This window comes from Balaenoptera acutorostrata, chromosome 3 (genome assembly GCF_949987535.1).
Source record: "Balaenoptera acutorostrata chromosome 3, mBalAcu1.1, whole genome shotgun sequence".
Lineage (NCBI taxonomy): Eukaryota > Metazoa > Chordata > Mammalia > Artiodactyla > Balaenopteridae > Balaenoptera > Balaenoptera acutorostrata.
In genome coordinates, this window is record NC_080066.1 from 64348412 (window position 1) to 64375398 (window position 26987).

General features: G+C 53.9%; 1 protein-coding gene across 1 annotated transcript in view; it reads left to right on the forward strand.

Moving 5' to 3' along the window:
- HCN4 (hyperpolarization activated cyclic nucleotide gated potassium channel 4) overlaps window positions 1-19230 on the forward strand; it is a 41000-nt gene extending 21770 nt beyond the window's left edge. Inside the window, exons 2-8 of the mRNA XM_057543958.1 lie at window positions 3393-3816; window positions 12201-12362; window positions 14408-14626; window positions 16659-16805; window positions 16910-17150; window positions 17489-17653; window positions 17771-19230. Of these exons, the coding sequence (XP_057399941.1) occupies window positions 3393-3816; window positions 12201-12362; window positions 14408-14626; window positions 16659-16805; window positions 16910-17150; window positions 17489-17653; window positions 17771-19230 (2818 nt within the window). The remainder of the gene's footprint in view (window positions 1-3392; window positions 3817-12200; window positions 12363-14407; window positions 14627-16658; window positions 16806-16909; window positions 17151-17488; window positions 17654-17770) is intronic.
- Window positions 19231-26987: the final 7757 nt, after the last annotated feature.

Genomic DNA, 26987 nt, shown 5'->3' on the forward strand with positions numbered 1-26987 from the left:
TTTTTGCTCTCTGCCGGCCCAGCTTTCAGAAATCTGCAACCGTCTGGCAAAGAGTAAGGAAGCATAGTGTACAAGACCAAGGTCAGCTCCCAAAGCCCAACTTCTGTTACCTCCTCCAGGAGCACTTTATGACCTCATCCTTCTAGGCCACCAGGAGCCCACCTTTTCAGATGCCTGGGCTGCTGCCTGGGATGGTTTCTTACATAATTGCCCAACTTGTCTTCTGTCTTCTGTCTAAGCCTTGGACCATGAGCTCCCTGAGACAAGGGCATCTCTATGCTGAGGTAAATAGGTTCCGCCGTCCAATTATCCAGGGAATATTGTGGGCCCTGACTTCCACCACTGGCTGTTCTGGAACCATTATTAAGTTCCCGTCCACCCACCCCCTGTAGATGCTTTGCTTTGGCTCTTCCCTGGAAGATTTCATCTACCTCCCTCACCTCTTTCCTGTGAATTTTTTGACTTGAATTTCTTATTTACTCATTTAAAAGTATGGGCTAGGCATAGGTCAGAGCATTTTACAAATATCAATTCATGTCATTCTTATAACAGTTCCACTAGTTAGGTAATGTTATCCTCATTGAGCAGATGAGGAAACTGAGGCTTGGAGAGATTAAGCAACTTGCTAGCAAATGATGGAACCAGGAATCAAATTCAGGTGGGTTGGCCTGAGAGCCTGTGCTGCTTTCTTCCCACCATATTATGCTGCCTTTTGAGTATCTCTTTGATGCTCCAGGACAGTGGTGTGTGGGAAGAAGTGCTCCAGTGTCCCGGCCCCAGCCCAGATCAGGCACCAGAAATATTCCTTAGCATCTGGAAACTCATGATTGAAACAATTAGTCAGAATGCAAGGAAATGGGTGTTTTTGTCTCATGTAATTTGGTTTTGTGAAGACCACTAAATGGAAACATTCTCCTGTTAATTACTGTCTCAAATTTGGTCTGTAATTGAGGGAACTAGAGCTTGGGAGAGTGTAGAAACCCACTGGAGTAGCAGGCCTGCCCGAGTCAGCATTCCAAGCTGCCTTGCACCCGCTCTGTTAATTTTAGAAACTCTCCCAGTCTGGGTGTATTATTAGCTTTATGTACAGAGGCCACAAGGCTCTCAGTGGCCTCTCTCTGTCACAATTTTTTGTTTTGTTTTTCCCAAGAGATTAAATAAAAGGAACGATGGCCATGTGTACATAGGGGTGTTTGCACACTGTGTGTGTGAATGAGGATACCTGTGTATGGCATCTAATGAGTGTCTGCAGCTGTCTTTGAAGGGTGTGCATGAGGCTGAGTGGAGAGTGTACACAGCTTGAGAGCAGCATAGAAGCTGAAACCATCCTCCCAGGGCCCACAAGTCATTATCAGGATGTGCTGCGTTCTGTGTAGTGGGTGTGAAGGCTGGGGTGGGTTCTCCCAGATGGCACAGGGGGAGTAGGGCTGACGAAGGGGTGGCGGGCTGTGGGGCAGGGAAGGAGCTAAAGTTGACCTCTTGGCACCAGACTTAGAATGAAAAGGCTTAGCCCAGTGAGGCTCTGACTTGAAGTCCCGTCTTGATGCCCTGAAGAACTTGGCTTTCAGAGGAGCTGCCAGAAGCTGCCTTTCCGGAAGCCACACTTCCCTGAGCTGTGTGATGTGGGACAGCTCTCTCGCCCACCTTCACTGAAGCAGGCCCTGCCCTCTCCTTGACTCAGAGCACCATTCTGAGTCTGACAAAGAAAGCAATTTGCTGTGAAGTAATTTTTTTCAAACTTGGAACTCTTCAGGCCGGGGCACTTCGGTTTTGCAGTGGGACCCACTGAAGACTCGAGGAAAGCTTATGTTTTTGTCTCCCACTCCCTTCCCCCTGGCTTTCCTGCAGTAGAGAATTAAAGATGGCTGAAAGGTTATTTCTCTTGGGAGAAGACAGGCTTATTTCTGCCCAACATAATACCTTTATCTGTCATTGTGTAACTGTCTAAATCACTAGCAGAGAGAAACAGCTCTGCAGTGCAAGTTTTCAGTTTTAGGGCCAGCCCTGGGGTGGCTGGTTCTTGGGCAGGGTCCCTGGTCATGCCTTCTAGACATAGGGTCTCGCCTACCTGTGCTATCTGCATACTCCAGAGGGGACCCTGCTGGGCCAGATAGGAGACCTGTGAGTTGGTTTTTACCTCCTCATATTGCTTAACCTCTCAGAGGCTTCACCCTGGGGTCCCTCCCCACCTCCCCAGGAAACATTAGCAGTTGCTTTGAGGCCTTAGAAGAAGTGATGCTGGAAGCCCCCACTGGTCTCATTCTGTTGAATTGAGTGGTACCTCACTGGTGCCTGAAATCCCCCTGTTAACACTGCCTGTCACTTTGCTGTACACCTGAAACTAACACAACATTGTAAATCAACTATACTCAGATAAAAATTTTTTTAAAAATTTTATCACAGAAACTTTGTTAACTGAAATAATTATTCTACCAAATAATGTTTAAAGGAAACTTTTTAAGAAAAAAATGAGAAAACATTTGCAATATTTTATTGTGATTAATATATTGATTATTCAATCAGTATTTATTTAAACGTGTACTTGAACATCAAAAATATCTACTTTGCTAAATATAAATTATTTGCTGGAAAAAAAAATAAAATTGTTGAAATATATTTTAAAAAAAAAGAAAAACACTGCCTGCATTTGAAGATATCACTGACCTTCCCTACCACTGTGTTAGAAGTAAACCTCTGGGGGAGAGAGATGGTCAGACATTTTCTGACTATAGGGGATAGACTAAAGGGAGGACCCCCGAGAGCCAGTGTGGGAGAAGGCCAGATCAGAATTACAGGACCGAGTGTGGAGGCCCCGCCCCTCATTGCACAGTGGGGAAACTGAGGCCCAGAGTGGGGAGGGCACCTGCCTGTCAGTGACAGAGCTAGGCCTGGATCCCACGCCTCCAGCCTCCCAGGCTCCTGCTGTGTGTCTGGACCTCCCCTGTTCTCCGGTCACGGTCTGTGGCATGTCTGCCTGCCAGCCTGTCTCAGGCCACACTTGACCCTCAGGGAGGATGGAGCATCCTGGCCTGAGCCTGGGATGGTGCGGGGTGAACTACTTCTGCTGCTAAAACAGCCTCTTGCCTCTCTCTGGATGTCATTATTTAGTTTGCTTTTCAGCCTCTCACTGGGGCATGGGGATTGGAGTAGGAGGCTTGTCATCGGGGATCTCACGGAGGGGCAGGCAGAAGGCATCCCCAAGGATGACTAAGGAAGAACCTGTTTCTATGACAGTCACGACATCTTGCCCTGGTACCCATGCACCTATCTCCCGCAGGGTCTCAGAACCTCTGAAGACCTCTCTCTCCCACCTTTGCTCTCTCTGAGCTTTCTTTTAGTCTGTAATTCATTCTCTCTCTCCTCCTATGACTGACCTATGTGTCTCTGGGCAGATTTTACTGGGACCTGACCATGTTGCTGCTGATGGTGGGAAACCTGATCATCATTCCTGTGGGCATCACCTTCTTCAAGGATGAGAACACCACACCATGGATTGTCTTCAATGTGGTGTCGGACACGTTCTTCCTCATCGACTTGGTCCTCAACTTCCGCACAGGGATTGTGGTGGAGGACAACACAGAGATCATCCTGGACCCGCAGCGGATTAAGATGAAGTACCTCAAAAGCTGGTTCGTGGTGGATTTCATCTCCTCCATCCCCGTGGACTACATCTTCCTCATTGTGGAGACACGCATCGATTCGGAGGTCTACAAGACTGCCCGGGCCCTGCGCATCGTCCGTTTCACCAAGATCCTCAGCCTCCTGCGCCTCTTGCGTCTCTCCCGCCTCATTCGATATATTCACCAGTGGGAAGAGGTGAGTGTTCAGACCCAAACCTCTTCAGGGAAGAGGTATCTTCCCTCCAGGGGAGTGAGGGACCAGCAGGTAACCTCAGATAGTTGGATGTGGGCTGTCCGATTGTAGCAGGCACATCTCCTCCAAGAGGACAAATATTAGTAACTTCTTGACTTCTTATCATGCGCTAGATACTACACGAATCACTTCACAGGCAATATCCCATTTAAGTCTCTAACAACCATAGAGGGTACCATATAGGTAGGTATAAGTACTCATTTTTTACATGAGGAAAGAGAGAAATATGAAGAGATTTATATAGTGTCACAGAATTATTAATTGGTGGACCTGGACTCCAGAGCCTGCATTGTTAATCACTGCACTGTACTGTGGAGGCTGCAAACTCAGAAGCTTGTGGGGGCCAGGCAGGGAATATGAATGGGTGGAAAGGGCCATTTGGAGGACAATAGGGAGTGTGGTGGACTGGGGAAAACTGGAGGACATATCTTCCATCTGTATCAGGCAGCCTCTACTCAGCTCTAGCCACTGTGGCCAAGTGAGAATGGGCTCAGGGTTGCTAGATCTACAGATTTATCATGAGAAGCAGAAATCTGGATTTTTGTGCGAATTTTGTTGGCAACTGTCTTAGGTTGGGTTCTTCTGGTGCAGACCCTGAGATGAGGATTTTTATGAAAGTGATTTTTTTTTTTTTTTGATGGGGAGCAAAGTGTTTCCAGGAAAATCTGGTAAGGGACTGGGGAAGAGGGGCAGGGAAAGGAAGGAAAGGAATAGGAAGAAAAGGAATTAGGAAGGAAAGGAATAGGAAGGAAAGGAAGGAAGAAAGCCAAACAAGGATGACACCAAGCAAATCCTGTGGGGAGTTCCAGGATGGTGTACACCACACCTGGGAGTTGCCCCAATCAGGGCAAAGGAGTTGGACTTTTTATATCCCCTCACCTGTCAGTCACTGGCTCAGGACCCTTCCAGCCCTTGGTGCTAGCAGGCAAAGCGGTTTCCTGCAGCCAGGCCTCTGATAAAGAGCCACAGGTGCTAGCTGTAGGGAGTGCAAGCCTGGCGCTTTCCTTGAGTTGTGTGAGCACAAACTGTAAAGGGATCCTAGGGGCTCTGGGCGGAGCACTGACTATAGAAACTGAATAAAAAATTGTAAAAGAACTAGGTGGCCAACACCATTCTGAACAAACCTAACTCATCTGTGGGCTGAATGCAACCATCTATGGGAGAAAGAGAGGACTGCAGGCTGGGGTTTGAAAAAAGCAGGTGACCTTGTAAGACTTTCCGCCACCACCAAGTACCACCTTTTGGAGGCAGCCGCAGGCAGGCCAGCCTGGATGTACCAGGGTGGGGGGAGATGTGTTCTGTGAGACTGTGCGCCTTGGGGTCTGGAGCGGGCTGTGGCCTAGGGAAGCTTCCACAGAGGTGCATTTCTTGCCATGGCTCACTGCTAGTCTCCTGGTCTCTGCACGATTGGATGGAAATTCCCACACTCAGGACACGAATCCCCCACCCCACTCCCAGCAGCAGCCTGGGCCCTGGGCAACAGCACCCATGGCTGAGAGTCGGGGCACTGGCAGATCGAGGTCAGAGGTGTCACGAACACCTGTGCTGCGGAAGTCCCTACACCAGCCTGGCAGAATCACTTCATGGCAGAAATTCTCTTTGGTTTGGAATTTGCATTATTTCTGCTGGTAGGAGGAGCAATGACTTATCCAAAGTCACGCAGCAGACCTCTGGCAGAGCCAGATCAGACCCCAGTTAGCACTCTTGACTCCCGGCAGGGACCAGGTGTGGTGGAATGCGTGTGGGCTTTAGGGCTAGGATGACACGTGAGGCCTGAATTAAAATCCGGCTCCACACTGCCAGCTGACTGACCTTGGGGCCACCTTACCCCCTGAGCCTCAGTCTCTTATCGGCAAAGTGGGTAGAAGTCGTACATTCCTCAGTGGATTGTTGTGAGGATTAAAAGAGATGATGTTCATAAAACCCTTAGTGTGAAACTGGGTGCAGAGAACTGTTTAATAAATGCCCCTCCCCATTCAGTTGCCTTAGTAACCCCCTGTGCTTCTACAGGGTGTTTACTTTTCTCAAATACTTTCTACCCATGATTTCATTGGTTGCTCAAACCTGGCTGACAAGGTCAACAGGGCAGGATTTATTACCTGTATTTATCAGGTGAGGAAACCGAGGGTGGAAGGGTCAGCTGCCCCAGTGGTAGGATCTTGACCCAGGCCTCCTGACTCCCAGTTCCCTGCTCTTCCCACTTTCTCAGGTGGCCTGAAAGGAGGCTGCCTGGTCCTGTTACCGCTCCCTCTGTTGGGGACGACTCCCCGCTGAGACTGGGGAGGCAGGCAGTGTAGGGTCGAGGGGTGCGGTTGACTGGGTTTGAGGAACCTGGGGGACATGTAGGTGCAGAGAGGTTGGATGTGGGTCTGAGCTCAGGGCTGAGAGGGGACAGTGCCTGTGGGGGTGAGGGTGGTGGTAGCCAGGGCCCCTCTGAGTGGCTGCAGAGGGACGATGGAGGCGTATTTCCTGGAACGCCCTGAGGGGCTTGTCTCTTGGTTTCTGTCCCAAGTGGAAATTCAGAACCTCGTTGGCTCCTTCAGTCCCCGAGAAACCCCCAACCTTCTGTGTGTCTTGGACTTAACAGCTAGACAAACTGCCATTAAAAGCAGAGTAGTCGCTCTTTCCCTTCTCTAGCGTCGGTTCGTGTCTCCAGGCTCCAGCCCGCTGGGGGCCAGCCTTGCTCCCCACTTACACCCGGGCCCTGGGGGCCATGGTATTTTGGGGAGATTTGGCAGAGTTGCCGGTGGGTGGGAAGGGTGGGCCCTGGGACAGGAGCTAAGCTCTTCTTTTACTGTCCCCACTGCCCCTCTGGCCTGGCCACCCTCTCGGCTATCCAAAAATGGCCAGGCAGGCTCTGACCCTGGACAGAGGCCCCAGGTCAGGACCCTGAACCGGACATCGCTACCCTGTCTTGTGGGCAGGAAGGGAGATCCCAGAAGGCCAGATGGATGACTCCCCGCCCCCTCCACACATACACCCTTATCTTGCCTAGCAGCTGGGAAGGAAGTTGCTTTGAGCTGCTGTCTGCCGGGCACACTGCCCAGCTAGGGGCTCCCCCCGGACCCCTGGGGTTGGATTGGGGTTTCCCAGCTGGCCCCAGGAACCCTGTCTCCAGACACTCAGTAGCCTGCCCCACCCTCGGGGCTTCTCGCAGCCTCACCTTGGCCTGGAGGCAGCAGCAGGGAGACCCTCGGAGGCCTCAGGTCTGCACGAGACCTGGGGAGGGAGGTGTTTCATAGAGAAGACCCTGCTCTATCTCCTCCTCCAACTCCAGTTCATGTGAATCTCTTCCCTTCTTTAGGCCTCAGTTTCCCCGACTGTCAGATGTACTCTGATGTCCTCAGAGGCTGGACCTCAGTCCCCACTCCAACCTCCCTCGGCGAGGATCATGTTAGCTGGTCATTCTGAGGACACGGTGGTGGTGCTGGGTGAGGGCTGGGGAGTCGGCCTCCCATGGGGAGGGAAAAGCTTGCCCAAGATCCCCTGGTGAAGCTGCAGAGATGCTGGATTCCTGACCCTCAGCCTTCAGCTGCCTCCCCGAGCCCAGCTCAGCCCAGCCCAGCCTCCCAGTCGAGAGTTTCCGAACGTTAGTAGCAGCTCTTGGGAGTCAGCGTAGGTGGAGGGTCTCGGCAGGCGTAGACGACTGTCTCAGAGGACGCCAGCCTCTGCCTGCATCCTGGGCGATCTAGGTCAGCATCTTCCCTCCCAAGCCTCTTCCAGCCAAGCCTCTTCCCTCCCTCTGAGGTGCGAGCTTGTTATAGGCATGGAGGCTATTGTTAGAAACCGTGGTTGCCCCCCTTCAGATATTACCCTGCAGGGCCCAGCACCCCAGTGACCCATCCCAGAAGCCTATTCTTTCCCTCGGCAGCATCTTGGCATAATGGGAGGGGCTGGAGGCAGGAAGTCAGGCCAGGGGGGCTGTGCAGCCCCCAATGTGTCTCCTCTCCCTTTGGGCCTCAATTTTTCCACCTCTCAGTATTGGGAGTTTGGGACAACACAGAGGCATGGTTCTGGGGGGCAGGAGCTGGTCCTCTCCACAGGCCCTAGGAAGGGACCTAGCGTGACCCTCCAGTTTGTACCCAGGTTACGCATGTACCAGCCACTCTCTCAGGACCCGGATTGCTGTTCTCAATGTGGCCACTTGTTCCTGAGACAAAGGGAGGAGTTTGTTCTTCTTCCCCGAGGAGAAAACAAATCCCAGGAGGGAACTCAACAAGGCCCCAAGAAGAGGACTTGGCAGAAACTCCAGTTTCTTGTCTCTCCCCAGGACTGAGAAATCAGCTCTTTATTTTGAGGGCTGGGAAAGAGACAGAAGGAAAGGGACCAACATGTGCTGAGTACCTCCTGTGTGCCAGCTGTGGACGTCCTCTCCTGATCCCCAAGACAGCCCTGGGAGCTGGCAGTTATTGACCCATTACACAGATGAGGAAACTGAGGCTCAGAGCAGAGAAGGCACTTGCCCAAGGTGGGAGACGGTGAGAGACATGTCTCCCTGCCGTTACCCTGTGGTCCAGAAACTACAGAAGGGAATAGGAGTAAGAGCTTCCCCCAAGTGCCATGCTGGGCACAGAGAGCAAGCTGTCCAGGCCACCTGCCTGGCAAGCCTTGTGGGGCCCTTGAAATGAAGACAGTCAACCCCGAAAGTCAGAACCAACATCATAAAAGGGGGTTTTAATGAGGTATAAAGAGCAAGACAAATATTTGCACAGTGCAGCTGACTTGCGGGTGGCCTATGGCCCCAGCCCAGAGTGGGGACACACGGGTGTTTAGCAACCTCTCCCAGCAACATCCAGCCTTGCTCTCAGCAACCACGCCTGGGTGCTGTAGAGTGTTGGGGGTGGGGTGAGTGTCCACCGTCTGGGGTACCCTCCTAGCCTGAATGGATATATCCCCCACCAACTCTTTGCAGAAAGCTCAGACTTTGCCATGCTGGTGCCCCTGGCTTTGTGTGTCTGAGAGCCATCCACAGTACCCCTCACCACCACCAGAACTACCACCACCCCACCCCTACAGGACACTCCCAGCATCTGCATCCTTCAACCAATATCAGGCACGCCACCACCACCACCACGCTCTCTGAGGATACATGAGTCTGTGCCACCTGCAGGAAAAAGCACCTTTTTTTCTTCCTGCGAAAGCAGGTTCCCTGTGGGCTGTGCCTGCCCAGACTGGGGCCTTTTTCGAATGCCACTGTGTATACTCGTGGCAGCCCTGATCACCATCATCCCCACCACTGTCTTCATCACCTTCACCTTCGTCACTTAAGCACTTCTCAGTTCCTGAGACCCTACCATGTGCTCTGCATACTCGTTGCTGAGATCAGTATAAAGGCAAAATTATACAAGGACCTGATCTTGGAAGAAAGTTAGTTACAAAGAAAAGAAAAACAAGGATGATAGAAAAAGGAAAGAACACATTGCATTCAAATATGCCAACCTTGATCTGGTCTTTAAGACCCAGAGTAATACATAGAAAGGAGCAGTTATTGCAGGCTGTGGAGTCTGGGATGCTTTCTAAAAGTGGTCCAAGTCTTCCTTCAGTGTGGTATCTGGTTTTGGCTGTTAGAACAAGATACCACAGGCTGGGGGGCTTAGATGACAAATATTTATTCCTCACAGTTCTGGAGGCTGGAGGGATGAGATCAGGACGCTGTCATGGTCAGGTTCTGGTGAGGGTCCGCTTCCTGGTTTGTAGATGGCCGTCCTCTTTCTGTGTCCTCACGTGGCCACATATCAACTCTCCTGTGTCTCTTCTTATGAGGGCACTAATTCCATCCATGGGGGCCCCACCCTCATGACCTAATCATCTTCCAAAGGCTCCACCTCCTAATACCATCACATTGAGAGTTAGGGCTTCAACATAGGATTTTGGGGAGATTTCAGTTCATAGGAGTTGGGAAATGAAGGAACTTAATAATAATGATTCCCCCCTCCACCCCCCGTGTATGTGTTCAGGGCCCAGAGCACTTTCTTAGCCAGTTTAATTTCTTGAACAACCCTGAGAAGTGGGGGCAGATGTCTAGCTTTGTTTTAGTTGAGGGGACACTGAGGTGTGGAAGGAGGTGAGGACAGGTGTTAGCCACCTCTGAGACTAGGCGGTCCCATGTCACTTGCCCCCCGCATCCCCCCAGAGTTGGGGAGCTGGTGGCATTCTGGTCAACCAAGACTCTGCAAGGTTAGTGGGCCCGAGGTCATAGAGCTCCTGTGTTCACCTAAGCAGCTGCTTTAGAGGCAGAAGTGGGATCTTCCCTTGGAGCCACAGCTGGGGCGCTGGTACTCAGGAGCTGCCTGCCCTGCCTGGTCTCTAGTGCCCACCCCTCCTTATACAGAGATGTGTCCGCTAAGCTGGGCAATGGCATGCTGACAGCCCTGGGGCTGGTTTCTGGGCCCCAGTGGGGCTGGGCTGCCAGGCGCACAGCTCTGTCTACAGTATTACGCTGTGCACCAGGCTTACAGAGGTGAGATGCCGGAGAGTCCCGCCTGGCCCTGGGTCCAGCTTGCTGTGTGGATCTGGCCACATCACCTGGCCACTTTGGGTTTGAGTTGTTTTATTTACAAAATGGAGCTACTGAAAACCACCCTTCCCACCCTGGGCCAATCTAATAATTTGCAGGCAGCCCTGGGTTCAAATCTGCCCCTTCTGCTGCCACCATGACCAAGGGCAAGTCCGTTTACTTCTCTGAGCCTGGGTGTAAAAGGGTTAACAACATTTTCAGCAAAGGGTTGTTGTGAGTTTGAATGAGATGATGACTGTGGGAACGTGTGCCCGCCCCCTCAGGTTCGGTGTTACTGTCTCTCTGTTGCCGGGGACACAGGGGTGATGGGACAAGCTAGAGCTACCATCCTCCAGGAAACTTTCCAAGGTCTGTTTCATCCTTTCAGCTGGTACATCCAGAGTCATGCTACTAAGGGGGCCACAGGTGGGCGCAACCCAGGGGGTGATAGACAAGTAGTATTCATCTTTGGTTTCTTCAGACCAAGACCCAGGCTAAGCCTATATTTCAGAAGGGGAAACTGAAGTCTCAAGTATCAGAATATCCTGCCACCAGCTATGGGGCTGTTGCTAAAAGACCACTAGACAGGGGTTGAAATATCTAGGGTCTGTTTCTTTGGGTCTCAGATTCCCCCATCTGAAATGGGCTTAAACTAGGTCTCTGTGGCATTTGACAAGTCTTCATGTTTGGCCCAAAGCCCCTCTCCAGGAAGGATCTTTACCTGGGAATAATATGGAGGGCAGAACTATGGGTGGGGGCACCTCCAGAGTCTCCCAGGCCAGAGGCAAGGCCAGAACTTCCAGAGACCTCCCTCTAGACTTCTTTCCATTTCTGTCCCCTCCCCATCCTATCACCATGGTGACCCCTGCTGAAACCGGACCAAGAGGCAGCTTGGGGAGGAGGGAGGTGGGGCAGGGATGCTGGGATGTACGCACCCTTGGCACTGCCCAGCCACACCTCAGCCTCTCACTTGGAGCCACAGGAGTGGAGATACACGGGTGGCCATGGTTGCTGTACCTTATTAAACTGTACAGGAGAGCATTACTACTCATACATGTTAACTAATCATAAGGATTAATTATTAATAACTTATCAATTAATAATGGTTTGCAATGTATTGAATACTTCCATACCCAGTACTAAGCACTTTATGTGTATAATTTAATCCTTTTGACAACCCACTCAAGGTAAGAAATTTTATCACCATTTCCCAGATGAGGAGACATGATCAGAGAGGTTCAGGAACTTTCTCAAGGTCGCACAACTAGGAATTGGGTAGGAGTTGGGCCTGGGATCAAGGTCTGTGTGAACTTGGAGCCTAGGTGTCTGTACTGCTCCCCCTGCAGTTCCATGGCTGCCTTTGGCAGAGCCCGCTGCCCCTGGGGGGTCCTGAGAGTCTAGTGACAGATTTAGGGAAACACCATGTCCCTGGTGTGACCACAGACCCTAGTACCCCGAGGAGCCTCTGGTGGGCTGGCTCTTCTTCGTGTCGTCCTCACAGCCCAGGTGAGCTGCCCGTTTCCAGGCTGTATGGGGCTCTATGTGCCCTCCCTTCACGTGTCCGGCCTGGGTGGCCGGACTCCCCCTGGGAGCCCACCCCCGTATCTGCACGGATCCCAGGTGGAGTCCCTCTGGAGCCCCACAGCCTGCAGGCTGCTTCTCCCAGGGCCAGCCTGACGCCTTCCCGCCCTCGCCACGGCCGGGACCTGCACTGAGCTGGGCGCGCTGCCCAGTGTGTGCAGAGCATCAGGGCCTGCCAGCAGCTGCAGCGTCTGCCCGGGAGCGGGCCGGCCCCCAGCTAATTGGGCCAGTCTCTTCCCTCTGCCCGCAGATCTTCCACATGACCTACGACCTGGCCAGCGCCGTGGTGCGCATCGTGAACCTCATTGGCATGATGCTCCTGCTCTGCCACTGGGACGGCTGCCTGCAGTTCCTGGTGCCCATGCTGCAGGACTTTCCCGACGACTGCTGGGTGTCCATCAACAACATGGTGGTGAGTGCCCAGCCCTCGGCCCTCCCTCCGGGTGCGGGGGGAGGGGACCGACGAGGTGCAGATGGGCAGAGCGGGTCACGTAGGGCCCTCTACTGAGTCCGGGAGCCCTTGGCTCTGTGCTGCTACCTCTGCCACCTTACAGCCTCCACTGCAGTCGGGAGCCTCGCTGTTTGGCCCTGATTGCACCCAGGGAGACTAAGACCAGGGCTTCCTCAGATTGTATCAGGTGTGGGAATAGCGGGCTGGTGGCTCCTGCCCTCCTACCTCTGCTCCCCGAGGCTGACCAACCATTAAAAGCCAGCCGAGTCCTAGGAAGGAGAAACCAGTGAGGGGCACTGTGGGCAGCCCACATGGACTCCCAGATCACACGTGGCTGCCACTTCCTGCTCCAGTAGCAGAGCTGGGCTGTGCCTCTGCCCCCTCCTCCTGCCCACCCCACAGACACGCAGCCCGGTCCTAGGTGGGGTCCTGAGCAGGGAAGGCAGGTTCGAGGGAGCCTCATCCCCTCCCTCCCCCTCCACCCTGTGGGTGGCTGAGAGGAGCCGTGGGGCAGGGTTCCCCAGCCTCCTGTGACCAGGGCACGCTCCAGGCAGGGTGGCGGGTCCCCTGGGCCTATGGGCCTTTCTCTGGCTCTGCGAACCCCTGCGTCCTCCTCTCACTCCCAGTCAGTTTGGTTTGGTCTCTAGGCAAACCCTCAGGGCCCCAGGGGAGGAAAACTGGCTTTGAAAGAGGTGAAAGAGACCCTGAGGCATCTTTCAGCATCAAACAGGCCTTTGCAAAACAGCCTTTTGATGAGCTAAGTGTAAATGAATCGGCCACTGGATTGAATTTCCCGGTCCCCAGAGGCTCAGCAGTAAAGCCAGAGCCCTGGCTGGAGGCATGGGGGGGGGGGGGCTGCCTGGGGGACAGGGAGCCCAGGCCCCCTCTATCTCTGGAGATCAATCCCACAGACCTCCCACCCTCTGGAATAAGAGCCCCTAGACTAGCTCAGCTGTGTCCAGGATGGTCTGAGTGACCTTGAACTTGGCACGCAGCACCTGTGCCTTCCTCCAGGTGCTGGGAACAACCTGGTGATTGCGGAAGTGCTTAGGGCTATGGGCAGGGGTTCTGGGCGTCATGCGCTAGGGTGGCTTTCCACATTCATGCTAACGCATCTGCCTTGTGAGCAGAGAGCACTAGGGAGGTGGGTTTATCTGGTGGCCCCTTCATTTGGGGCAGCTTCCTCTGTGGGAGGGTGACAGGCCCACACATGCATTAAGTTCAGGAGGTGGCCCTTCTGAGTGCAGCGTTCCCACACTGAGCCTTCCTTGAGACACCGACTGGCTTTGGAGACAAAAATAGCCAGGAGCCTCCCTCCCTTTCTCCCTCCGCCGCCCCCAGCACTGTGTGTGTTTCAGGCCATCCACCTTTGGGGTGGGGGAGGGTAACTAGTGGCCGCAGCCCTGGATGGATGCAGGCCGGGTTCACACAGGAGGCGACTTAGCTCGGCAGCTCTTTAACTTTGCTCACCCAAAACGAGGACAGCGTTTTCGGCTCAGTCTGCCCGAGCTTGTCCCCCCAGGGGAAGCATATCTGGTTTTATAATTGAGGTCAGTGGGGAAATGGGCTTCACTTGGCAGTAGTTTGGTGCGGAGGATGGAGCTGCTTCGGCGAGCTCAGGACAGCAGGGTGGCCCAGCCTGGAGCCCTGGCTGCCCCCAGGCTGAGAGGTCCCGGGGTGTGGAGGTGGTGGGATGTTAGGCTGGCGCCCATCCCTTCGCTGGGGCTTCTGGTCTGAGCCCTGCCCCTCCACTGCCAGAGAAAGGCCTAAGTGAGGGATTCACTTGGTCACCATGGGCAGCCAGTGTGGGCCTCCCTGCCCCTCACCCAAGGCTTTCAGCCAACAGCAAGGTTGTAAGCCCAGGCCTCAGCCACTGGGAAAGTGAGGCTGAGGGGTGGGAGGTAGCAGGGACTTTTCTAGCTCCTCGTGAGAAGGGCCCGCCCTCTCCTTGGCCCGGGTGCATCCCACCCCTCCCCCAGTCTGCCCACCTTTGCGTCTGTCCACAGAACAACTCGTGGGGAAAGCAGTACTCCTACGCCCTCTTCAAGGCCATGAGCCACATGCTGTGCATCGGGTATGGCCGGCAGGCCCCGGTGGGCATGTCGGACGTCTGGCTCACCATGCTCAGCATGATCGTGGGCGCCACCTGCTACGCCATGTTCATCGGCCACGCCACCGCCCTCATCCAGTCCCTGGACTCCTCCCGGCGCCAGTACCAGGAGAAGGTAGGCTGGGACGCTGGGGTCCACCCCGGGCTCTCTCAGGAGAACCTGCCCGTCGCTCCTTCCCACAGGGAGCACAGGCTGCCAGCCACCGGGCCCCCGAGGGTCCAGCCCGCTGTGATGGGGGCTCCCGTGTGGGTGACAGAGGTGGGGGGGAACCCCTCCTAGGTGAGAACTACTTCAGCTCCCCAGCCTTAAACCTCTAAGTGTCTTTTTATTTGTACCCCGCTTTCCTCCTGCTGAAACTGGGGGCTTGTCTCTCCTGACTGAGGGCCCCTTTCCCTCCTGACCTCCCCACCCCGTGCCCACTATCCCCTCCAGCCTCCTCCTCTCTGAGGGCCTTCCCATCAGCATTGAAACTTGCTCCGTCTCTCCCTTCTTATAGACGTCTGTCCCTCCACCATCATCCGGCTTTGCCTGCTATCTTTTCTGCTGTCCGCCTCTTTTTCATGGACAAATTCCTAAAACCAACCGACCAACCAAAAAACTCGCATTGTTCATGGCTGCTGAATCCACTTGCTTCTCTCAGCCCACTGAGTCTGAGGTTACCTCTACCCTCCGTGTTGCTGAAGCCAGTGGGTCCTTTGGGGTCCTTGTCTTGCTTGGCCTCTGACAGTTTTGACTCCCTGCTTGGCTTCGCACTTGTTTCCATGACCACGCACTCTCCATTCTCTTCCCTGCTCTCCTTGGCTGGCTCGTCTTCTCAGTCATCCCACATTGGGCCCCTGGTGGCGTGGGCCCAGCTCTCTGCTTCTCTCTCCCCCATCTTCCTAGGGGCTGCTCTTTTCCCACCTCACCCTCACCCCACGCTCTGTGTCCATCTCAGTGCAGTGGGACCCAAATAGTATAATCAGCCCCCACCTCTTTCCTCAGCCCCAGACTACCTGATGCCTCCCTGGACCTCAGCCTCACCATGTCCAAAATGAGAACAGTCTCCCGCCTTCTCCACTGCAAACCTCCACTCTTGTCTGTCTTGTTAGTGGATACAGTGGCGCAGACGCCCAGGCCAGAAACCAGGAGCCATCTTTGATGCTTGTTAATGGCTGCCCCCGTTGTCATCTCCCTCCCCTTTATCCTGGCCAGCCCCTGCCTGGGTCACGGCAGCTGGAAGAACGTTAGGGAACTTCAGCTCCCAGCTCTCAGTTCCTTTTTGTCATCTCTCTGCAGCCGTGTCCCCACCTCTTTGGAGCGCTAGTACGTGAAAATAGACTCCCCTGTTTCTGATTGTTCCTGGGGTACAGGGACTTCGCTTACATCTCAGTGCGGGGAATATCTGTTCTTGCCTAATTGTGCCTCCTGTGCCAGCCATGCTCCTGAAGATCCCCGCTCTCCACCCACAATCCAGGGATGGCTGGAGCAGCACCACCATCACCCCCGGGGTGAACAGGAGCGTTTCTTATTTGGTTAAGCCCTGGGCACTTAGGTTCACAAATCTCTTGTCCCCAAACCTCTTTTTAAGGCCCCTGCTCTACCCAGCCCCTCTCCTGGGCTGGAGTTGCTCTTCAACAAAAGACAGCTTCAGCCGAGGCCATGTTTGGATACATGCCCCACCTGATGGGTCAGGCATCCTGGCTTCAGCCTCCAATCCCTCTAACCCACTGCAGCCCATTCTGCTGCCTCTGCCAGTTTGTTACAACTGCTGGGAAACAGCTCCTTCTAGAGCCTGTGGGTGAGGCCTCTCTGGTCCACAGTGTAACACAGAAGAGACCGACATTTAGAGGAAACTCGATCGACCTCCTGGTCGGTGGGCCTCCTGTAACTGGGAGGTGGACAGTCCCTATTGTCCCCCGGCCGTCTTCACAGTATTGAACGTGGTGAGGACTGGATGCTCTGATGGCGCCCCTCCTCCACTCCAAGCGGCTGGGAGTCAGGGCCACACCCACACCGAGGACCTCAATCTCACAGGTTGGCCATAAAGGCCCACAGGGTCTGTGCCAGCTCTGGTCACCAGCAGCCGAGACAGGGTGGTGCGAGCTGGGGCAGTGGGGCCGGCTGGCTAGGAGGTAACGCCCTCTCCCTCTCTCCTGGGACTCAGTACAAGCAGGTGGAGCAGTACATGTCCTTCCACAAGCTCCCGCCCGACACCCGGCAGCGCATCCACGACTACTACGAGCACCGCTACCAGGGCAAGATGTTCGACGAGGAGAGCATCCTGGGCGAGCTGAGCGAGCCGCTGCGGGAGGTGAGCTTTGTGGCCGCCGGCCCGGGAGGGGGTCCAGGCCTTCCTGCTGGGCGGCTCCCCTCACCTCCACCTCCCTTTCTCAATCCACCCTGTCTGGGGAGCAGGAGATCATCAACTTTAACTGCCGAAAGCTGGTGGCCTCCATGCCGCTGTTTGCCAACGCGGACCCCAACTTTGTGACCTCCATGCTGACCAAGCTGCGCTTCGAGGTCTTCCAGCCGGGGGACTACATCATCCGCGAAGGCACCATCGGCAAGAAGATGTACTTCATCCAGCACGGGGTGGTCAGCGTGCTCACCAAGGGCAACAAGGAGACCAAGCTGGCAGATGGCTCCTATTTTGGAGGTGAGGCAGCCAAGGGGCCCTGGGGGGACAGGGCAATGGGCTGGAGAGACACCGAGGATGACATCGCAGACCCTCACGCCACTGCCTGGAGGTGGGTGTCTGTGAGCCCAGGACAGGGGTGGTCCCAGAGACGGGAAAGACAGTCTGTCACCCATTTGGTTGGGGGCTGGCATCCCCGATGCGGTCACGGCCTAGGGGTGGGGCCTTGTGAGCCTGTCCAGCTTCTGTCCCAGACAGCGGGGCCCCAGGTCAGGGTGGGGTGGGGGATCCTTTGGAGTCTGCCGGGGACCCCCCCACCACACCCCCTCCCCCCGCCATGACTCCTGCCGTCCTGGCAGAGATCTGCCTGCTGACGCGGGGCCGGCGCACAGCCAGCGTGAGGGCTGACACCTACTGCCGCCTCTACTCGCTGAGCGTGGACAACTTCAACGAGGTCCTGGAGGAGTACCCCATGATGCGGCGGGCCTTCGAGACGGTGGCGCTGGACCGCCTGGACCGCATCGGTGAGGCGGCCCGGCGGGAGGAGGGAGGGAGGGCGGATTTCCCCCGCCGCACAGGCCGGGCGGGCTCCCCTCTCCTCCGACCCTACCCTGAGCTCCTGCTCTTGTTCTGTGGCCCAGGCAAGAAGAACTCCATCCTCCTCCACAAAGTCCAGCACGACCTCAACTCAGGCGTCTTCAACTACCAGGAGAACGAGATCATCCAGCAGATCGTGCAGCACGACCGGGAGATGGCGCACTGCGCCCACCGCGTCCAGGCCGCCGCCTCTGCCACGCCGACCCCCACGCCCGTCATCTGGACCCCGCTGATCCAGGCGCCGCTGCAGGCCGCCGCCGCCACCACCTCCGTGGCCATCGCGCTCACCCACCACCCGCGCCTGCCCGCCGCCATCTTCCGGCCTCCCCCGGGGCCCGGGCTGGGCGGCCTCGGGGCCGGGCAGACGCCCCGGCACCTGAAGCGGCTGCAGTCCCTGATCCCGTCGGCGCTGGGCTCCGCCTCGCCCGCCAGCAGCCCGTCGCAGGTGGACACGCCGTCTTCCTCCTCCTTCCACATCCAACAGCTGGCTGGATTCTCTGCACCCGCCGGACTGAGCCCGCTCCTGCCCTCGTCCAGCTCTTCCCCGCCGCCTGGGGTCGGCAGCTCCTCTTCGGCACCCACGCCATCCGCCGCGGCCGCGGCCGCCGCCACTGCCGGGTTTGGCCACTTCCACAAGGCGCTGGGAGGCTCCCTGTCCTCCTCGGACTCCCCCCTGCTCACCCCACTGCAGCCGGGCGCCCGCTCCCCGCAGGCCAACCAGCTGGCGCCCCCGCTGCCTGGGGCCCGGGGCAGCCTGGGACTGGCGGAGCACTTCCTGCCGCCCCCAGCCTCGGCCAGGTCCCCGTCATCCAGCCCCGGGCAGCTGGGCCAGCCTCCCGGGGAGCTGTCCCCGGGTCTGGCCGCCGGCCCACCAAGTACGCCAGAGACACCCCCGCGGCAGCCTGAGCGGCTGTCCTTTGCGGCAGGGGCCTCAGGGGGGGCCTCTCCTGTAGCCTTTACCCCCCGAGGAGGTCTCAGCCCCCCTGGCCACAGCCCAGGTCCTCCAAGAACTTTCCCAAGTGCCCCTCCCCGGGCCTCCGGCTCCCACGGTTCCTTGCTCCTGCCTCCGGCATCCAGCCCCCCGCCACCCCAAGTCCCCCAGCGCCGGGGCACCCCGCCCCTCACCCCGGGCCGCCTCACCCAGGACCTCAAGCTCATCTCAGCCTCCCAGCCGGCCCTACCCCAGGACGGGGCGCAGACTCTCCGCAGAGCCTCCCCGCACTCCTCTGGGGAGTCCGTGGCTGCCTTCCCGCTCTTTCCCAGAGGCGGGGCCGGCAGCGGGGGCAGCGGGGGCCTCGGTCTCCCCGGGAGGCCCTATGGTGCCGTCCCTGGCCAGCACGTCACTCTGCCTCGGAAGACATCCTCAGGTTCTTTGCCACCCCCTCTTTCTTTATTTGGGGCAAGAGCCACCTCTTCTGGGGGGCCCCCTCTGACTGCTGCTCCCCAGAGGGAACCTGGGGCCAGGTCTGAGCCAGTGCGCTCCAAACTGCCCTCCAATCTATGAGCTGCGCTCCCTCCCTCCCTCCTTCTCTCCTCTTTTTTTCTCCTTTCTTCCTTCAGGTTTAACTGTGATTAGGAGATATACCAATAACAATAATAATTACCATTAAAAAACCCACACCAGAAAAACAAAAGACAGCAGAAAATAACCAGGTATTCTTAGAGCTATAGAATTTTGGTCACTTGGCTTTTATAGACTATTTTAATACTCAGCACTAGAGGGAGGGGGGAGGGGAGGGGAGCAGGCAGGGCCCAAATGCAAAAGTGAGAGGAAGGCAGGTGGGTTCTCTGGGGCTTGGCAAGGGTGGGGGTGACCCATGTTTGGGGTTCCTAGAGCAGACTTGTCATTGTATTCATTTTAGGGCAATAGCCACCACGGGGCCCTTAGCTGTGAACCTGGAGCCCCACTCTGCTGGGGGTCATTTCATTCCTCCAGGAAGGGCTGCCCTTGGGTTTGTTCCTGGGGAGCCGTAGTCGCCTGAGTCCTTGGGACAAACGGGCCAGGGCCCTGAGAGTCTGGCATTTTTTCTACTGCAAACTTAGCAAGATATGTATATGAATATGTATATGTATATATATGTAAGATGTGTATATGTATAGTTATGTAGTGCTCTGTAGAGCCATGTAGATAGCCACTCACATGTGTGCACATGTGTGTGCAATCTAGTTTAACCCCATGTTAAACACCCCCATGCCAGGACACCCAGGTCACCTGACATCCAGCAACCTGCCTTGGCCCGCAGGCTGGGCACCACAGGGCCTGGGGGGAAGTATTCTCTCCAGTCCTCAGGGAAGAGGACCCCCCCGGGCCTCTCAGCAGGCCCCCTCTCTCCCCATCTCTGGTCTCAAATCCAGTCCCAGCCCGACCTCCCACATGGAAGCAGAAGACTCCAGGCCGTGCCTCTCCTTTCCTGTAGGGCCTCAAGCACATCTCATCACCTCTGTGGCCCTCAGTTTTCCCATCTGTACAGGGGGAGGTGAGGGAAGCTTCTATTTATTGAGTCTGCTCTGTGCCAAGCACTGGTTTAGCACTTTACACACGTTAACTTCTTCAATTTTACAAAGGCCAGGAGGTGTAGTTACTTTGATTCTTCCCATTTCACAGATAAGGAAACCAAGTTTTGGTAATTATTCCAGAATCACATAACTACAAGTGGCAGAGCTGGGACTGATCTGAGATTGTAATCCAGGCCTACCTGAGGCCAAAGCCGATGTTCCTTTCATTAGAAAATTGTGTTGAGAGGGGCTGAATTCGACAGACCAGATTTTAGAGGTAATCAGACCTGACTTCGAATCCCAGACCTGCCACTTCTTAGCTGTGTGACCTTGGGCAAGTTAGCTGAGCTTTCTGAGTCTGTTTCCCCATTTGTAAAATGGGAATACTTATGGTACCACCTCACAGGACCTATGAGGACCAGATAAGAAAAGTAGTACGTGTGAAATGCCCAGCCCAGCGCCTTGCACATACCATAGTAGGTGCTCAGTAAATCATGTTTCTTCTGCCCCCTCCTCATGTGCCCAGCGCATTGCCCCAGCGAGCTATGGTGAGAGCCTGGGGAGCTTTGGCTGCGGCCTCCAGGGCTTATGATCTCAGGACACAGGAGGTGGCTGGAACTTTCTAAGGGCCTAAGGAAGGTGTGTGGCCAGTGGTGGGCTTGAGCCAGGCCTCCAGGTGTGGGAAGAGTTAGAGGGAGGGAAGGAAGGAGGGAGGGAGGCAGGGGGTTGGATGGAGTGCACAGTGGGGACATGACTGAGGTGGATGTGGAGTTGTGGAGTCAGGGGCTTTGGGAAGAGATCCAGAGGCTGGATGGTCAGAGGGAAGGCCTTAGATGACAGGCTAAGGGGACTGACCTTGATTCTGAAGGCAACTAGGAGCCAGAAGCAGGTCCAGAGCGGGGGCCATTGTGAAAGCAGCTCAGACACCTGCCAGAGCCAAGGCCAGTGGTCTGCCCACTGCCTAAAGGGCAGGAGGAGGTTAGGCTGCCAAGACCTGATTAATGAGGAGGGCTGGTACTGCCTTGTCCATCTAGAACCCTCCTCCATACTCTTAAGCCAGAATGTTGACAAGATCAGGTTTTGTCCTGGGATGTGGACAAAATTTCTCCATAGATGGGTCACAGGGAGTGTGAGGCGATAATCCAGGGAAGAAGAGAGTGAAGGATCCTGGGATCTTAGGGAGAGACGAGGAGCCGCCTGGCCTTGGTCTCTACTGGGCAGGAGAAGCCCCCTTGGGCCCAGGGAGTTCTCAGAGCTGGAAGTAGCAGCACACTCAACTTGAGTTCTGCACCCACCTCTGCCCTCCAAGGAAGGCAGCAGGACTTGATCCAAACTCAGTCTAGTCCTGGAGGGGGCAGGGGCGGGGAGGGAATAGGAGTTGGGTGGAGGGTCCAGGCCCATGAGTAGTGGGACACACACACACACACACACACACACACACACACACACAGTTTATAAAAAGCTCTGACTCAGCCCAGCCACTCCAGAGACTGGGAAAGCCAGGTCCGGTCAGTGGGCCCTCCCATCCCCAATCCCCCACAAGCAATTTTCAAATCTTCCATTTTTAAAACAGAAAACGGTAAATGCGCCAAGTTGTATATTTTATTTAAATAAAAAAATTCCAGTAGATGCTGCCTTCTTCTAGGGCCCAGGGATTGGGATGGGGGGAATTCGGAAGCCTCAGGAGCCAGGCCGTGGAGGGCAGTGGGACATGGTCCCTAGAGCATGGGGCGCTTGTGTGCACAAGCCTGTGCCCCCAAGAGCAGGGAGGCAAAGCTACAAGGGAGTGCGAGGTCTGGCTGTGGACAGAAGCTCGCACTGTGGGCGGGGCTGATAGTCATTAAGGAGGAGGGTGAGAAAGAGAGTATGTGTCCTTTGTCTGCTAGTGTAGGTGCAAGACCCTGACTCAGGTCCTTCCTACCGCAGCTGTGGGGCTGCAGAGTCCCTGGGACTCCTTGGTGCTCCCTGAAGGAGGAGGGTAGTCAGTGTGCGTGTGAACTGCAGTTGGATACTGAAGAGGGAGATGCCCTCTTAGCTTGATTAGATGGGCCCTCAGAAGATGGAGGGTGGCTGGGGGACAAAAGGTGACCAGGCTGGGGGGCGGATGTCATGGCCAGGACAAAAGGTTGCTTTTCAGAGCGGCCATAGAGGGGCCACAGCCCGTGGGCTCCTGCTGGGGTTGGGGAATCTGAGAGGCCTCACTGTTAGGAGGTGTGGCACCTACTCCCCACTGCGGTAGGAGGGGTAAGCGTGACCCCCAGACCCTCTGCAAAGCCTTCAGATGGCCGCCTCCCCCACCCCTGGCCACAGAGGGTCCCCGAGGGCCCTTGGAGCTGGACCTCGCCGTGTAGGAGAGAGGCAGTGATCCTCCGCTGGAAAAGCGAAGTCCCAGGGGCTCCCAGCGTGGCGCAAAGATTGCTGTGTTGCCCGCCCTCCGGAGGGGAAAGTCCTCAGAAAAGGGCAGGGAACCCGTCCCCATCCCCATCCCCATCACTGATTGCTTAGTCGATGCTGTTGCCACGGTAACCGGCCTGGGAGTCCCGTTGCTAAGGAGGCAGCTCAGCAGGCCCTGTGTCCCCATGACAACTGCCCCCTGCGGCCCAGGCAGCGGTGGGTCCTCGGGGACGTGCAGGGGGAGGGCACGGCAGGATGCAGGCCTGGCCTCTGGGTCTATGGGGAGGACTTTGTGGACAGACAGCAACTGGGGGGTGGGAGGGATTAGCTGCGGGCCCAGCCAAACCGCAAGGGGTAGATCCAGGAGACTCACCCCCACCGACCCTACGCTGGATCCACCCCAGGCCCACACAGGGCCTTGTTCCTCCACTGGGGCCTGGAGCAACACCAGTCACTATCTTCTCTGTTCCCTGACTTCAAAAGGTCAGCAGTCTGCTTAGTAAGCACCTACTGTGTGCTAGGCACTTGGTGCTTTCCTGTTCTCTTATTCCATCCTCACAACAACCCTAAGGGGGTAAGAATTAGCCTCAAAGGGCACCGACTCAAACCTTGTCCCTCCCATTGGTGGTACATACCAAGGGCTGGGTGGTAGGAGCAGTCTGTCTGTGCAGGCAAGAAAAGGTGCATAGTCTGTAGAGAATTTAAAAACAAGAATAAAAATGACTAAAAGTGGTTTGCTTCCTCTTATCTTTCACCATCACCAGCTACCAGCGATTCTGAACAGTCAGTGATAAAATACTCCTCCCCACCATGGCAGACAGCCAGCACCCCCCTAGAAATGCCACCGAACCCCCTGCTTTGACTCCAGCGAAAACCTGCCATGCTTAACAGTTGCCAGCACCGGGGGAAGGTCTGAAGGCATCCTCTCTGCCCTAGTAGGGCTAAACCAGATTGGGATTTTTAAAAGAACATTTAAAAGTTTAATAAAATCCCTCCCTTGACTCCATGTCTCTTCCCAGCTGCCGCTCCCATCTTCTCAGCCAAACTTCTTGAGATTTGTCTGGACTCCCCACCCTCATTTCCCTTCCTCTGAGTCACATCTTCTTCCACTGCAATCTGGCTCTCACCTCTTCTACACAGAACAACTGGGTCCTCCATGGCCCTCACTGTGAAATCCAGGGCGGATTCCTCGGCTTTGTCCTGCTGCCCTCCCAGCAGTGTGCGGCCTGCTGACCAGCCCTCCCCAGCTTTCAGGACCTGCTCTCCTCTCGCTGCTCTGCCTTTCTGTTCAGCCTCAGCCTCAGAAGTAAGGGTTCTTTCTCCTGAGGCTCAGTGCTTCTGGGCCCCTGGCTGTGACCCCCATCTTCTCACTCCACATGTGCTTCCTGGAAGCCTCACCTGTGCCCATGGCTTCCCCAGATTTCCCCCTCAGTTCAGGCCCCCACATCCCCTGAGCTTCAGCCTGGGTGTCTGCTGCTGCTGCCCCCAAGCGGTTCCTCACCCTTTTCTGGTCAACCATGGTCCTTTTACTCTTTCTTGAGTTTGCAGCTCCCAGTGCATTACAGAGTGAGTCCTCTTCAACCTGGCCCTCCCCCTGCTAATTTTACATTTTCAGTCTTCTCTTGAGGGTGGAATATTTCATACACACAGAAGAAGATATAGATAAACAAAATAAATACTTAATATTAAAAATGTGATAAACAGCCATGCACCAATCACTTGGTTTAAAAAATAGAACATAAGGCATACCTTTGAAGGCATCTGCTGGTCCCCATCTGTATCCCTCTCTCGCTCTCCAAGAGAAACCACTCAGCTGAACTTTAATTTTAGCACCCTGTTACTTCTCATGATACTTTTTACTACAGAAATAAAATGTCTCCAAACAACGTGTTCAGTTGTGTACCAAGGTGGAAGGGTGGGGATTGGAAGTAGTTGTCTTTGTGGGGAGGAGAGTTTTGTCCACAGTATTGCTCAGAATTGCTGATGCACGGGGATGAGCAGCAGCAGATTGAGTTTGTTTTATTATTGTTTTAAATTTCTTTACAAATAATGTACATTTTCATTGCCTGCACCGGGGTGGGCCATACCTCTTCCACTTTCATATACCACTGAATGTATTGTAAATTTTCGAACTTTATGTAAGTGGCATCCTGCCGTATGTATTCTTTAGTAATCTGCTTTTTTTTCATCCAGTCCTGTAATTTTGAGAGCTTGTTGATGCATGGAGCATAGTGTACTCATCTTTACTGCTGTATAGCATTCCGATATCTGAATACGCCACCACTGACATATGTGTTCTTCGGGAGACAGATATTTCAGTCATTTCCAGTTCTCACTATTCCAGACACTGTTGCTACAGACGTTCTTGTTTGTGGCTCCTGGTACAGATGTGTCAGAGCATGTAAGCTCCGCATCTAGGAGTGGAAGAACTAAGTCATAGGGTGACTTAATCTTCACTTAACAAGATAATGTGAAGCCGTTTTAACTAGTTCTAACAATTTACACTCCCACCTGCAGGGCATGAAAGTTACTCTTAATCCACATTCTTGCCAATGATTACAATCATCAGACTTTCTTATTTTTCCCAGTCTAGTGATATCTAATAGTGTTTTAATGTGCAAATCCCTAATTACTAGTAAGGCTGATTTTTTTTGCATATTCATTTGCCGTTTATGTTTCCTCTTCTGAGCAATATTTTTTCATGTATTTTGCCTGATTTCCTGTTTTTGTCTTTTTGGTGATTCGTAAGAGTTTTACACACATGCATCTATTTGTTCATTGTATGTGTTGTAAATATCTTCTTCCAGTGTATGGCTTATATTTTCTTTCTTTTTTTTGGTGTTCTTTGATGAATAGAAGTTTTACATTTTAATGAGATCAAGATTAGTGATTTTTTTAAAAAAGTCTAGTACTTCCTTAGTGCCTTTTTTGCTGGTTTAAGAAACCTGTCTTCCTCTGTTGTTTTAAAGATATTCTTCTATATTGATTTTTAAACCTGTGAAGCGTTGCTTTTCACGTTTACTTAACCTACTTGACCTAGACTTTGGGTATGATGTCAGGACATGGTTCAATTTCATTTTTGCCCCATATGGACAACCAATTGTTCCTACCAATTTACAATGTTACTTATATATCACATCTGGGTCTATGTCAAAGCTCTCTATTCAGTATCATTAGCTTGTCTATCCTTGTTCAAACTGTCTTAGTTACTGTGGCTTTATAAAGTGTGTAGATCTTAGTAGAGCCACCTTCTTCTTCTTAAGGCATATCTTGGCTACTCTAGTCTCTTTGTGCTACCATATACTTTGTACAATCAGTTTGTTAAGATGCATGAAGAACTCAGTGGACTTCTGCTTTGAAATTACATGAACGTTATTATTAAAATTTGTATTCCTATGGATGAATGGGGTACAACTCTCCCCACATTTGGGTCTTCTTTAATGTTTCTTTTGTATTAGGGCAATTAGCACTAGTGACCCCAACAGAAAAAGCCCAAAATTTCAACGGTTTAACACAATGAAGATTTATTCCAGCTCAGGTAAATTCCCCTGCAGGCCAGGCAACCACTATCCTTATTGATACCAACTTGATCCTGTGGTCTCCAAGATCGCGTGGAAGAAGAAGAGAGAACTGGAAGAGATGATGGATTCTGAACTACTTCTCTCTGGCCGTGACACACCTCACTTCCTCTCATGCTCGGTCATCGCCTGGCCACAACGTAACTGCAAAGGAGGCTGCTCTATGTGGGGGAGCACATGGAATATTTGCTGGGCATTAACTGTCTCTGCCAAATCTTTCACATGGCTTTATAGTTTTCTTCATGAAGGTTTGTGCATTTTGTTAGATTTATTCCTAGTACCTTTTATTTTTGTTGCTATTGCTAATGTATCTATTTATATTTAACAGAAGTCACCACTTTTCAGTGTACAGGTCATTGGGTTTTGACAAATTTACTCAGTCCTTAGGACCACTTCAACAGTTAAGATAATGAACATTTCCATCACTCCTCCAAATTCTCTCCCGTCCCTTTGCAGTCAGTCTCCTACTCCTGACTCCTGGCAATCTGCTTTCTGTCACTAAAGTTTTGCCTTTTTTAGAATTTCATATAAATGGAATCATAAAGTATGTCATCTCTTGTGTCTGATTTCTTTCATTCAGTCTAAAGCCTTTAAGGCCTGTCCATGTGGTTGTGTGTATTGTGGAGCAACCTTCCCTGGCACAAATATGCCAGGATTTGTTTATTCCTTTACCCACTGGTGAACAGTTGGGTTGTTTCCAGTTGGGCTATTAAGAATAAAGCTCCTATGAACATGCATGTTCAAGTCTTCACGTGTACATGGATTTTCATTTTTCCCTAGTGGCACTGTTGGG